Source organism: Schistocerca gregaria, chromosome 7, assembly GCF_023897955.1.
Source record: "Schistocerca gregaria isolate iqSchGreg1 chromosome 7, iqSchGreg1.2, whole genome shotgun sequence".
NCBI classification, from domain to species: domain Eukaryota; kingdom Metazoa; phylum Arthropoda; class Insecta; order Orthoptera; family Acrididae; genus Schistocerca; species Schistocerca gregaria.
The window spans coordinates 28,566,473-28,580,736 of NC_064926.1; the positions used below are offsets into that span (position 1 = coordinate 28,566,473).

The window sequence follows — 14,264 nt, forward strand, 5'->3', positions numbered from 1 at the left end:
CATTTGACCTGTCCAATATCAAATGTACAACTGTACAATTCTATGATTTGTATTGAGTATTTTGTTTAAGATAGATAATTTCCTCACTACAAAATAATGTAAAAATCAATTTGTAAAAATTACTTGTAAATATGCTGTCTTGACCTGTCCAATATCATATGTACAACTGTACAATACTATGATTGCCTGGATGAATACAATACTATACAATACAGTAAGGTAGAGGTTGTGTGAGATGGTAAAATTCTTCTAGTCTTAAAATCATGTAACTATCCAGTTCCCAAGGTATCCTAGAAGTCTATGAAATATTTTTGTGCAATTAAGGCAAATTTTTTGCTTTCATTGGTTTGCTGCATATCGTAGTCGATGTAGGTACTCGTTTGACTGCATTGTTGAATGGATGGGAAAGTGTTTGTCCCTGATATCAGTGATGAGTATCCATATTTGCAATTTAGAGGAAAAAGGGAAATTGAATGCAAGCTGTATATGTATGTGTACAATATAGCTTCGACTGCACGATAGTTATGTCGTTTCTTAATTCTATTCAAGAAACGATCAACTTGAGAGAGGTCAGATGATCAAAGAAAGTTGCAGTACATGTATATTATCATTAGATTCCAGGGAATCTCCGAGATTTCTGGAACAATAGCAATGAAGCCTTACTATCGACAGATTAGTTGTGTGTAAAGATTACTTTTATTTGTAAGGATCACTTATTTTGAATGTATGAGAGACTACATTGTTGCTCGTCAGAGGTAACAAATCTGCGAGAACAAGTTGCAAATTAACGCTTTTAACCATAGAGGATAATTTTATGTTTTGCCTCTGGCACCCTAAATTATCTCACTTGTAGAAAATGTAATTATTGGTATTATATACGAACCCTTATAAGATTCAATTTAGTAATTATTCGTGTTCTTTCCATGTTCTATAAGGAGTAGTGGTCTCAGTACTTCGTCCTGTGTAAAACATGATCAGAAATTCATTGCATATAGTCTTTATTTGTTTGCTGTTATACTATCCTTGTAGCTTTCAGAAATTTGATTAAGAGATCACATCAAATGCTAAAACTTGACATCTTCTAGATGTACTGATGGCAGCATTGTTCTGTAATGCATATAGCAGATGCCATAGAGTATACGGTAGATACTGGTACCGTATCTGTTAAATACATAAGAACTGCAGGAAACTCCTGCGTGTAGTGTTGCTTCCACTTAATTTGACAAAAGTGTCAACAAGACACTTGCTTTTTGGAACATAGACACAGTCCATCAGGTACAGCACTTTTTTTCTGATTAGTGGTTTATGTGTGTCTTACATAGTTTCCAGTAATTTCTCTAAAACATCTATATCACAGACTCCACCAATTGTACGTTTTGTATGGTGCATTGTGAATTCATAGTACAGTATCATACAAATATAATGGAACCATAAAAGCTGTTAATTGATCGCTTTTTAATTTTAGTTCCCGCTGTCAAATATACGTACACTATAGCGTCAGAATGAAGATTAACTCTGGTGCTGTGGAATGAGTCTACAGATTTATTCATGGAAAAGAGGTAGAAATGAAAAGTTGTGTTTGTAACCTACGCTGTTAACTGCGTTGTAATAATAGTTTACTATATGACTTATACGCTTGAAAGGTGTTTCACTTATTTTGTACTTAAAGTTGTTCAAAAGAAATATCTTAGACACTACTGCTTTTCTTGTACTTGAATGTATATACTACTTGTGTGTACTTCAGAATACATTATTGTACAAGCAAAGTATTTATTTTCACGCTGTGGGAATAATGGGTAAATTTATTATAAACTAGAATATTAGCAGAGTTTGCTATTCGTGAACACAGATATAAACCAACATAAAATTAATCGTAGAAAGAGTAGCTAATTGGATATGATTTTCCAATTTCCTTGAATATTTCTTAGAATTTTCATTTTCTTGTCGTCACATAAGGACCATGTTGTTAACACTTTCAACACTGCCCTCTTTACACCCGGCACTTGGTTCTGAACTGGCATATTTAATGGATGTTTGAAATTATATTGTGAAGAACAGAAAAATGGTTCTTGCATCATTTAAAAGGAAAAAAGTAAGAGCTTTACATAAATGTGAGTTTATGTTACTATATAAAATTCAAATGGTTGTAATAATTGAAGGAGAAAACGCAAAAATATCGTCGATAAAAAAGTCTTATATGATCTCTCTCTTGAGTAGTGCCATTATTACTGTTTCTAAATTTAAAAGAAATTATCACTGGACTGTCTAATTGCAGCTACCTGTAAACTAGAGTATTTTAATAGTTCAGATGTAGTTAGCCTTTGTGTGAAAATCCTGGAAACACTGTGGGTCGCGAAGGCCAAAGCCACAGTCCTTGCACCACCATCTACTTTCCTTCCTGATGCGCTTACTCGTCTCTTTCTTCCCCCTGTCTGAACATACTTTGCAACACTTAGTAGTATTCACCTTGTTTGCAGTGGGTGGGACCTTCTCTGGAAAGTGTCTTGCAAATGTCCTCTCAATTTGTGAGGATGAAGCGGCTTGTTGCTGAAAAATAGTTCTGCCCTTCTCGGCCAATTTCTTCCCCACTCTGTGAATAAAGTCTACTAGGGATACATTCTTCCTAGCGTCCTCCTTATATAAAATAAAACTGTTGACAGTTGACACGATAAACAAGTGGAAAACAGCTTTTACCACCACTTCAAAGATTTTCAGGCAAACGGATAATTGCTGGAGCACTGATCTGCTCTGTCAACCCTAGCTTCATTCTTATTGTAATCAACAATAACAGTTGGCCTTACAATTGCTGCTATTCCACCTTTGGTCCTCACTTGAATACTAGTGCTGTTAGACTTATGCTTTGTGGAAAGACAAAAAACATCTCATTTTCACTTCCACTTCACTGCCAAGAGATGGAGTTTCCTTTGAAAGACTATCTTTTTTTTTAATTTTAATGTTCTGAATATTCGTCCCAAACCTTTCCAGCTTTTCATTACAGTTCCCACTCCAAGAGCTTTATTTTCCCACAACATGTCCAAAAGAGATTGACTGGTGTAGTATCTATCCATATAAATGCAATGTCATTTGCCAAACTACTGTGAACACAACCTTTTTACAAGGCCCTGGATACTATTGTTAACGCTGCCTGCAGAGCCTGTATATACATCACAGTTTAGCATATAACCAGTTGATGAATCGCAGAGAGCATACAATTTTATTCCATATTTATTGGGTTTGTTTTTCATGTACACCCTGAAGCTTGTTCTACCACAAAAGGGACACATTGCCTCATCTATTGTCAGATTCATGACTGGACAAAAACTAATTTTGGTTTATTCACGAAGAAATCAAACAAAGGCCTGACTTTGTTAAGTGGCTCGTCCTTTTCCTCGCCTCTGCTAATGAACATAGCATTGTCATTCAAGTGTAACATCGACAATGTAGCAAAAAATCGATCGCGACTCATCAATTTACTCACAAATCCAGTCTGCGGAAACGGGTTTGTTGACCAATAATCACTGATTTTCGGTAATTTGACGACGCACACATGCAAAATAATACTTCAGTAAATCTCTTGCAATTTTACTGCCGACCATTTATGCCAAACAGAGTTTATTTTCAAGTTACCTTTGCGTTTCATTGTCGTAATGACGTTGCCAGCGTACAGATTCGTACCACTTTTGATGATCTGAATAAGGTCGTCATCAAAGAAATAAAGCATTTTGCACTTCACATTGTTGTTAAACTGAAGCATTTTGCACTACATGTTAATTTACAAATGGTGATCTTTAGCTTGTAGATAAAATAAAAATCAATAATGTGATATAGGAGGCTATAAACTGACTGATTTCACATTATTACAGTGTATTTCCAAACTTATATGGAAACAGACTAACACTCTAACTATAATGAAGTACCATAGTAATACCTTATGTGACATTGGTGAACACATGCCTACTGAAGACATATGTGTGGCTCATTGACATACGGAACTAAATAAAACTATCTTTTGACCTTGGGTGCTAAATAGACACACACACACACACACACACACACACACACACACACACACACACACACACGCCAACACCTCTATGAGGTGACTTGCATGGATTTCTGGGTATGGTAGGGGAGTATAGAACTGTGTCAGCTGGGTAGGGAAAGATGTGTGGGGGAAAGGAGAAGCTATGTAAGTATTGGGGGACAGAAGATCTGTCAGTGTTGACGTGATTGTGGGGATGTCATTAGTGTGTCTGTCTGTGTATGTTTGTGTGTGTGTGGGGGGGGGGGGAAGGGGGGGGGAGCAGGGAAGGGGGTTTATGGGAGTCTCTCTCTCTCTCTCTCTCTCTTTCTCTCTCACACACACACACACACTCACACACACATACACACACACATAAATAGGTAAAGTACTGGGTAGAGACTGGGGAAAGGAACCACTCATGGTGTGCTTCAATGAACTATTTCAGCATCTGCTGGACATGGTTTACAGAAACATCAAAAAGGTCACAAGGGGATAAGAAACCTGTTTGTCCAGAATAAATGAGTTAGGTTGTGCAGTGTTTAAGGCACCAAACTCATATTCAGAAGGAGTGAAGTTCATATCACCCACAGGTGATTGAGATTAACGTTTTCTGTTATTTCCTGAAGTCAATTAAAGTAAAAGTGATTACTAGGATAGTTCGTTTCTAATCGTTGTGCTATTGGAGATAGTGCTTCATGTAATGACCTTTTCGTTTGTTCAACCTTAGACACCAGTTTTCTTTTCTTGCGTCATCCAGTATAGAGATCTCTTCTTTTAAACTTTGTATGACACCAAAGCTTTTCTATTTTACCTATAAACATTGTGTGTGTAATAAGATAAACACAGTATGATGTGCCAACTACTGGACACTGACCCTGTTGTGTATGAAACAGATGACAGAATGGCTTTGGTGTTAAGACATCTGAAAACTGAAGTAAATTCAGATTTTTAATTCTCACATGTAGAATTGGTTATTCATTTGAGGGAAATGATGATTTTGTAATTTTTGTGCAGCCATCCTGGAGATAATACATTCTACAGTAACATCGACAGTATGCCGGACATTCGACCCCGGCGGAAGTCCATACCACTTGTCTCTGAACTTGTAAGTTTCAAATCACACTCTTTTCTGTTATTTTGTGTATTAATTAAGTCATTAAGGTTTGAAAGTATTATATAGTAATTGAGATTACAATCTTTATACTTCATAATGTCGCCGTCTCCTCTCACAATTTGAAACCAGATTTTTATTACTGATGAAATTTCTTTGAATTTTGCATTTTTAGAATCTACTATGATTCAACTGATCTCAGTACCACTTTTAACTTCAGGAATATCTGTGCTACCAATTATTTTGTTTTTTAGTAATTTCCAAAATGGATTTAATAAAATCAGTAAATTCCAAGAAAATTTTGTTTCCTTTTCTCAAGTCAGTAACTAATAAGTAATTAATAATCAGCTACTCTCAATGTAACAGACTTTTTCTATTACCAAATGCATACCCATTGTAGAACATCAGCTTTTAAGTCAGTAAGCCTTTAGAGATCATTTTGGATGTCCCATATCAGTGATAGAACAACATTTTGAAGAAAGTCTCCCTTTACCACTTAGTACACTGAATCCAAAAATTAACATAGATAACTGAACACTTTTTATTTCTACCTGAAAGGATCTTGCAAGTATATTTAGCATCTATAAGTAATTTTGTTTGTCACCTTAATTTCTCTCATCTATGCAAATTACACATTCATGGTTCATTATGCGATGTCTATGTTGACCAAACTATTTTACTGTTCATTTTAGTAAACGTTTTCTAAAAATCTCATTTAGGTGAAGTCTACATGTATAATGAACTTGTCAGTGCCTATTAAGCCATGTTCAGAATACACAGAAACTGATTTGTGGCAGATTTTATATATATTTGAAGGATAGGAAGGCAATTAAAGCTCAAGAATGATTATGACTAATTGTGATATGCCTTATATGACACCCATTGCTTTATAAAACTTTATGTTAAATTGAGGCACATGTACTGGTATAAAACAAACAGAAATTACTGAAGAATGTTAGTCTTAATTTTGGTTGTCTAACCATAAAAAATAGACTTTCTTAATGGATAAAGTATGTATTCGAAAGGTAGCATCACACAACTGTGGCCATATCATTGTAATTCACAATAATTTTTATAATCATTCTCTCAATATCTTACTTTGACAGTACCAAGTCACATAATTTGATTAGTTATTCTATATGTTTGAAAACTAACTGGACAAAAACTAAAATAATATCATATCTTTTTTATGCTGCAATTTTCTGCAGGTTCTCAAGGTATTGAATAGAAAAGTCTTTCTCATTAGAACTGCATGTTTCGCATTTGAATGTGTGTTTGGTTGTAATATATCTGGAAAATTTCCAATGTGCTTCCATAGAGTGAAGATTAATCAACGTGTAATGTAATAAGAGGATGTTCACCAGTTGCATGCTAAAATAGATTACCATTAATCATGTAGTTTGTTCAACCTTTAGTACTTGTTGTGACATATTTATTGTCTTGTTGTCTGCTAATAGTTTTCCTCCAGTCCATGACAACAGCGATTGTAAAGTAACCCTATTGTTTGTAGACTGTACTCAAATAACCTATTACAACTTTGTGTTATGCACAGTTAAATGCCTTTTATATTCAGTGTCCTTCAGGAAAAATGGAAAGATCACAAGACTTCAATTAAGATTCTGTTTCATATCTGTAGATGTAACAGACTGCAGGAGTAAGGTATTCAGTTGATTCTCAGTTAATTCTTTTGTAAAAACTGTTATGATAGAAGTTTATAGTATTTAGAAATCATTTCAGATAACAAGCAGTTCTCATTTCTCCTGGTTTATTTTAAATATTATATAGTGTAATGAACTTTTTACCTAGTTTGCCATTTCACTTGGAGCTCCTCATTCCAGCCATTTGGGTATTATGTAGTACTTCTACTTCTGTATTCAGTTCATAATTTTATGACTCCTCTCCATCACTTATGATGAAGAGTTACCAGAAACTGATACATGAAACTGTTGTTTGTATCATGCAACTTGTTAGTGATGTTTGTGTTACATGATACAGGAACAAATGTTAAGGAAACAGTGTGGGCAAGTCTTAAGCTACATTTACACTGATGAATTTGCTGTGGAGATTTGTGCCCGGGACATGTAGCCGATGTGGGGTGGCACAATTCGCAAGTTCATGCGACATGTGCGTGCAATATCGTCGCCAGAATTCCAAGAAACACTACGTTGTGGCACATGTGCCTGTATCCGCTTGCTGATCCAAAACACGGCACAAAACCCGGATACATTTTCTACTGTGTACACACAGTTCACAGGCAGACTCGTTGCGTTGCATCTTGGGTACATGTCATGTAGGTAGAATAAGCTCCATGGTACAAGTAATCAGTTGTGTGTACAAGGAGGTTAGGTTTTTGTAGTATCCTGTATCAGTTCTTAAATCTCAATTTGCAAAGGCAGAGCGAACGAAAAATAATACTCTGAAAGTTATTGAAGAATTTCGCGAATGGCATTCGTTATGGGATCCCACATCCCCCAATTACAAAAACAGAACCGCTAAACGAGATTTAATTCATGACCTTGCGTGTTTATTCGAAGTTTCCGATAAGGAGATGGACAGTAAATCACATAACCTGACGTCACAATTCCTCAGGGAATTCAATAAATCTATTTTTTGAAGACATCAGGTTCTGGAAGAAAAGAGATTTGCTCATCAGAATGGTATGCCTTCGAATTGTTGCTCTTCCTAAAGGATATAAACAAACCAAGAACGAGATTATCCATGTTTGAGGTAAGTAATAGCATATTTATTTCACATTATTTGTATCAAAAATATTTATTTACATAATAATCTGGAATGTAATTATGTTCTTTACACTTGTGCACTGAAAAAGAAAGCATTTTCTGTGAATTTGACATTCATCACTGAACTAAACATACAAATATTGCCACTGCACTTGTCCTTCGTCGGTGACAAAATATGGAACAAATTGAATCCTCACTTGCTTCGCATCTTCGGCAACATTTCTACCCGTTCTTGGTAGCAATGTGAGTGGTGTGGTTGGCCTCTACATCTCCCAGGTTCTATGGTCCCTCATTCTATATTTACATAATTGAAACTGCCTGGCAGCGAATAAATTGTGCGAGCTTCTCGATTTCTTCTTAAGAAATTGTGAAGATAAATGCAGCATAAAGTTACAATACTTGCTTTCTGGGACCAAGGTGAGTCGGTTTTCGTAGAACATGAAAGACTGATGATAATATTCCAAAGGCATTTTCTACAACTCGATGGGCTCTACTGAGCCTGTAATTACATATTCTTTCTTTGAGCCTTTGTTATGACTCTCTGGGAAAGGCTTCATGACATGTTGTTGTAATGCAAAGGCATCATCAGCAACAATTACGTAGAGTGTAGACACTGTTCTTCCAGACAGCAATTTCGTTCCTGGTACATGCAGCACACCTGCTTGAAGGGCTTTGTTGAAGCTTGTACGATTAAATACGCCTCCATCTGATACACGTCCTTGTACTCCCACATCTGTATAAATAAACTGGTAGTTGCCATCTACTAATGCCATTAAAACAATACTGAAAGTGTCTTTGTAGTTATAATAAGTACTTCCAGCATACGTGTTTACCATCTAAAGCCCCTATGCAGCAAGGCAGTTCCAGCGAATCTCAAATTCTCGTACAATTTCCTTCCACTGTGCTTCAGAATTCGGTACCTGAAAAAAATAAACAAAAAGTCTGAAGAATGTTTTTCCCATTTTTTTATATTTTTATTTTAGTGTACATCAGAAGAGAGAAGTGAAGAGGACACAACGCTGGAAGAGGAACAGAGTACCTGCAGAAAAGAATAGAGTACCTCAAGTACACAATCAGAGCCATCAAGTCAACCGCAGAAGAAGGCTAAAATTGTCAGCGGTAATCTAAACACATCAGATGATGCTTAAGTGCACCAGCCAGCACATTCCAGGGGAAACGGACAACAAGTTCATGTCGTTTTCAAAATGTTTTGAATGTCAACTGAGAGAAATACGCCACAATAAAGGTTTAACAATTTTACAAAAAAAAAAAAAAAAAGAAAGATACAAGAATTGATTTCCGAAGCAAAAATGGAAGAGCTAGACGAATTTGGGTGTACAAGTGAAGCAACTGAATTGAACTTTGGGGGCAGTCCGAAAATGTATAATTTTTTCAGAAGATAACTGAAGTTGTCAAGTAGTAATAGCTTTTTAATTTTAAATTTTCATTTAAATAAAAGGTAGATAAAGATAACGGTTCCTACATTAATTTCTCCTTGAAGTGCCTTTATTATAGCTTGACACACTTTTGGTATTATTTGAATGATATTGGTGGATTTCGAAATACTATGCATGCACATCAACGAGCTATACGAATCTCCAGCAGCTAAAAAGCATAATGTAATGGCAAGCCGTTCAGCAGGAGTTACAGCATCTCGAAAATTTGTGCCCTTTAATGTGTAGTATTGGGCAGTCATATTTAATAATACTTCAAAGTCCGTCGTAGACATACAACAAAATTTTTGAAACCCTGTTTGTCTTGAAATTTTAGGTCACTCATCACTGAACTGTAAGCTCCATGACAACACCATTTACTGAGAAAATTACGCACCCACCACTTACATTCCTTTCTCTGAATTTTATTCTCCCATTTTACAATTAGATCCACAGAGCTAGCGCATAGAAATTATTCTCTGTGACTTGTGCCGGGTACAAATCTCCACGACAAATCCCTCAGTGTAAACATAGCTTTACAGTTTACAATTTTTTTACTTTATTTAGAGTATCTGTATGGAAATTAATGCATTCAAGTGTTTTATTATTGATAAATTATTTTATATATGAATGAGGATTCCAATCAACAACAATGACAGATCAATCTTCTGTTACTCAACAAACGAAACTCAAAAACTGGCTAGGGTACAGAGAGAGCTGCACTTGACAAATTACAACTACAGGTAGTATTCTTTGCAATATCCCAGACCAGTAGTATAGGATTTAGATCTAAAAGGTATGAAGGAAGCCAGGTAGGGAACCATTTTCTTGCAAAATTTTGTTGGTGGAAAAAAGAGAAAAGTTAGTGCTCCTTCATTAAGACCAAAGGTTCAGCTTTCCTTGTTTCTACCTATTTTTAATTTTTTTTCTGTCCCATTTGATAGTCCATCACTTTAGAGGAGAAGTGACCATGAAACTAAACTTTGCATTCACAACAATGGATCTTTTTCTGGCACTGTTATTTGACAATACTCGCTAGAGATTATCATTATGCAAAATTTATTAACAGTATAGTGTGTATAAAAATAAATATACCACTGGCCACTTTAGTTATGTTGCTTAGGCTCCATTTAAAACCAAATCCCCTAAATGGAACAGTTTTTTCTAAGTTTCTTTGCTAGCCTTGAGGTCCACTGTTTTGTGACAAGAGCTGCCAAATTTTTGCAGTTACAGTTCTCATTGTCTTGTTCATAATATCACAGAAATTGTTGTCTAATACTACATTTATCAATGTCATCAATGAAATATTTATTGTGTGCATTTTACTTGTGTAGCTTCAGGGCAGATACTTGAATACCGCTGCAGTTGGCATCATATCCCTCCTTCCATTATTTGCACACCAATGACTTTCTTGTGTCTTCTGTCGCTGACTCTGTCACACCACTTTCCCACCTTTTTCATTGTCATTGCCAGTAAAATTAATGATGTTAACAGCAAGTTTTACCTTCGTGTAAAGGTATTTTCTGTCTTCACTTTTCCTGGATGCTTTTCATGCTTGCACTGCATTGTAACAATATATGCCACTTTGAATTAGAACATTAAGTCATGATGAAGTAAGTTTGTACTATGGCTAGATTACCAATTCTCCTTGCAAAGAAATAACATAATATTTTCTTATTTATTAACTAAAGATAAGAACGCACAGAAAATAATATGAGAGGTATAAGTTCAGGTAAGGGAAAAAAATATGGAAAAAGTAGAAATCTGATGGAGAGAGAACAAGAACAGTAGGTAAGTTAGAAAGCAATGTACAAATAACAGATTCACAATTGAGATGGGCAGGAAGGGAAGAAAAGAATAATCTTTTTATAGCTAAACACTATTTATTTATTTATCATGCGTAGACCTAAACTATTACTGTTTGTATTCCCATATAAACAATACTATTAAAAATGCATGATCTTGGCAACAAAAATTAATTTTCAAAATGTACTGCAGTCATTATTAGCCTCCCACCTTCTGTCACACTTTCCTTTTCCAAGAATCCCTTCTCTGTTGAGTACATGCATGATCGATATGCAGACAAAAATTGCAAGCTGAGTGTTATGTTTGTGTATTGTGATTTATTGAAGCTGCATGCAGCATGTTTGTAGTTCTTTTTGTCAAATCCAGTAAGTGTTACATGATGATTTATAAGTAAATTGAAACTCTAAAGGCCAAAGAATGTCAGATAATTTTGAAACTGGTTATTGAAGACTTTAACAATGCTACTGTTAATGTCATTTTATACATATAGAAATATTTAGTTGCAACAAACTAACATTCTTCTTCTCAAAAACTTTCTTTGAACATTTGGTTTGTAGTTACCAAGCAGTAACATGTTTGCCACTTTCTTTTAATCAGTTTTTTGTGTTAGGTTTTTAATGTTTCTGTACCAGTAAATGCACAAAAGTCCATTGAAATTACATTAATTTTGTTATTGTTCCTATTTTTTCATAGTAGTTGCATATGTTTGTGTTGTGGAACTTTACATTAAGTTCGGTATTGTATTTTTAAGAGTAATCTGTGAATTGCTAATAATCATGTGAATGTGATATACTTTACTTGTTAGTATTAATTTTGTGTATTATAACACTTTGAAGAAGAAGAAAAGCACCAGTTGTCAATTTGTAAAATTTTAAAATTGTCATGAACATATTATTGGTGCAGTGAGTTGATTTTCATGTAATAAGCGTTTTAACAGTTATGGTGCTATTGTCTATGAAGACTTGAGCTGCATTAGAGTGGAGAAATACTTAAATAGTGTGGGCCACTATTTCAGGTAAGACTTATGACACGGCAGTAGCATAATATCAGATTAAATAAGTACTATATACTGAAAGTACAACTGTCTAATGTTAGGATAAGCATTCTTCTAGTTTAAATGGGACACACATAACTTGTGGACTTGTTCATCTACAGAGAAAGTTTCAATACTACATAAATTATTAGTGTCTTTGGTATGAGAGGTAACATTGGTAATTAGCACAGACTTGTCAGCTGCAATACGATGAGCTCCATCTGACAAACAGTTCCCATGACTAAAATGAGAAGTGATCTAATGTATGAAAGAGAAGAATTTTTATTCTATAGAAGCCAGTAAATTATGTAGGAAAAACACAACAGTGTAAATGACTTTTAGGCCTTTAAAATGAAATTTGTTTTGTCTTAAGATGAAGAATAGCAATACTAGCACTACTTCCAGTGCTTCAGATTTGATAGAGAATGATGTTTGTCTGTCATTTACCATTGTATAAATGGAAGAATGAGTACAGACAATCACACACACACACACACACACACACACACACACACACACACAAAGCTTTCTGTAGAAGAACTTAAAATATGTAGTACATGTTTAAAGGCAATGATAATAAGATCATAAGAATAGCAAACTGTGATGTTTTGGAAACTGGGTGAGTTTGGAGAAACTAGGAACTTTAATAGTTCAGAAAATACAGACTGAAATCACAGGAAGTAAATAAGTAGGTGCAATAACGATGATGTTACAGAGTGGGAAGATGTGAGACACCTCTCAGCTGCACATTCACTGAAATCAAATTCTACTGTGCACTGTTGTATACTGATATTATAGGCAATATACACTGAGTTGACAGAAGTCATGAAATACTTCTTAATATTGTGTTGGACCTCCTTTTGCCTGGCATAGCACAGTATCGTTATGTGGCATGGATTGAACAAGTTGTTGGAAGTCCCTGCAGAAATATTGACCCGTGCTACTTATATAGCCAGCCATAATTGCAAAAGTGTTGCGATGCATATTTTGTGCATGAACTGATCTTTCGATTATGTCCCACAAATGTTTGAAGGGATTAATTTCAGGTGAACTGGGTGGCCAAATCATTTGATCCAACTGTGCAGAATGATCTTCAAACCAACCACAAACACTTTTGGCCCAGTAACATGGCACATTGTCATCCATAAAAATTTCTTTGTTGTTTAGAAACATGAAGTCCATGAATTGCTGCAGATGGTCTCCAAGTAGCTGAACATTACCATTTCCATTCAATGATCAGTTCAGTTAGGCCAGAGCACCCACTTCATTCCATGTAAACACAGCCCACACCATTGTTGAGCTACCACCAGTTTGCACGCCATGTTGACAGCTTGGGTCCATTGCTTCATGGGGTCTATGCCACACTCAAACCCTACCACCAACTTGTAGTACTGAAATCAAGACTGACCAGGACTCGATTTTCCAGTCATCTGTGGTCCAATTGATATAGTCAAGAACACAGGAGAGGTGCTGAAGGCAATGTCGTGCTGTTAGCAAAGGCAGTTACATCAGTCTTCTGCTGCCATAGCTCATTGACACCAAATTTCACCACACTGACCTAACGAATATGCTCATAGATGATCGCACATTGATTTCTGCTGTTATTTCATGTACTGTTGCTTGTCTGTTAGCACTGACAACTCTATGCAAACAGCACTGCTCTCGGTCATTAAGTGGGGACCGTCAGCAACTATGTTGTCTTTAGTGAGAGGTAGTACTTGACATTTGGTACACTCTTGACATTGTGGATCTTGAAATATTGAATTCCCAAACAATTTCTGAAATGGGATATCCTGTGTGTCATACCGCCAACTACCATTCCACATTCAAAGTCTGTTAATTCTGCTTGTGCAACCACAGTCACATCAGAAACCTTTTCTCATGAATCACCTGAGTACAAATGACAATTCTCCCAGAGCACTTCCCTTCTATACCTTGTGTACGTGATACTACCAACATCTGTAAATGTGCATGTTGCTACCCTCATCACCTCAGTGTGTGGTTCACTTGAGATCACTTGGTATGTATTCTGGAGGGACTTTCAAGGTCTGTGCCACTCGTACTAAATTGTATAACTGGAAGTAATGCTTTCACACAGTCAGTGCATTATGCTAAA

The 14,264-nt window shown here is 35.7% G+C and overlaps 1 protein-coding gene across 1 annotated transcript in view; it reads left to right on the plus strand.

The window, feature by feature from the left end:
- Nucleotides 1-14,264, plus strand: part of LOC126281764 (protein unc-13 homolog C-like) — a 1,053,980-nt gene that overhangs the window by 606,788 nt on the left and 432,928 nt on the right. The window contains exon 9 of the mRNA XM_049980962.1: nt 5,039-5,129. Coding sequence (XP_049836919.1) covers nt 5,039-5,129 — 91 coding nt within the window. The remainder of the gene's footprint in view (nt 1-5,038; nt 5,130-14,264) is intronic.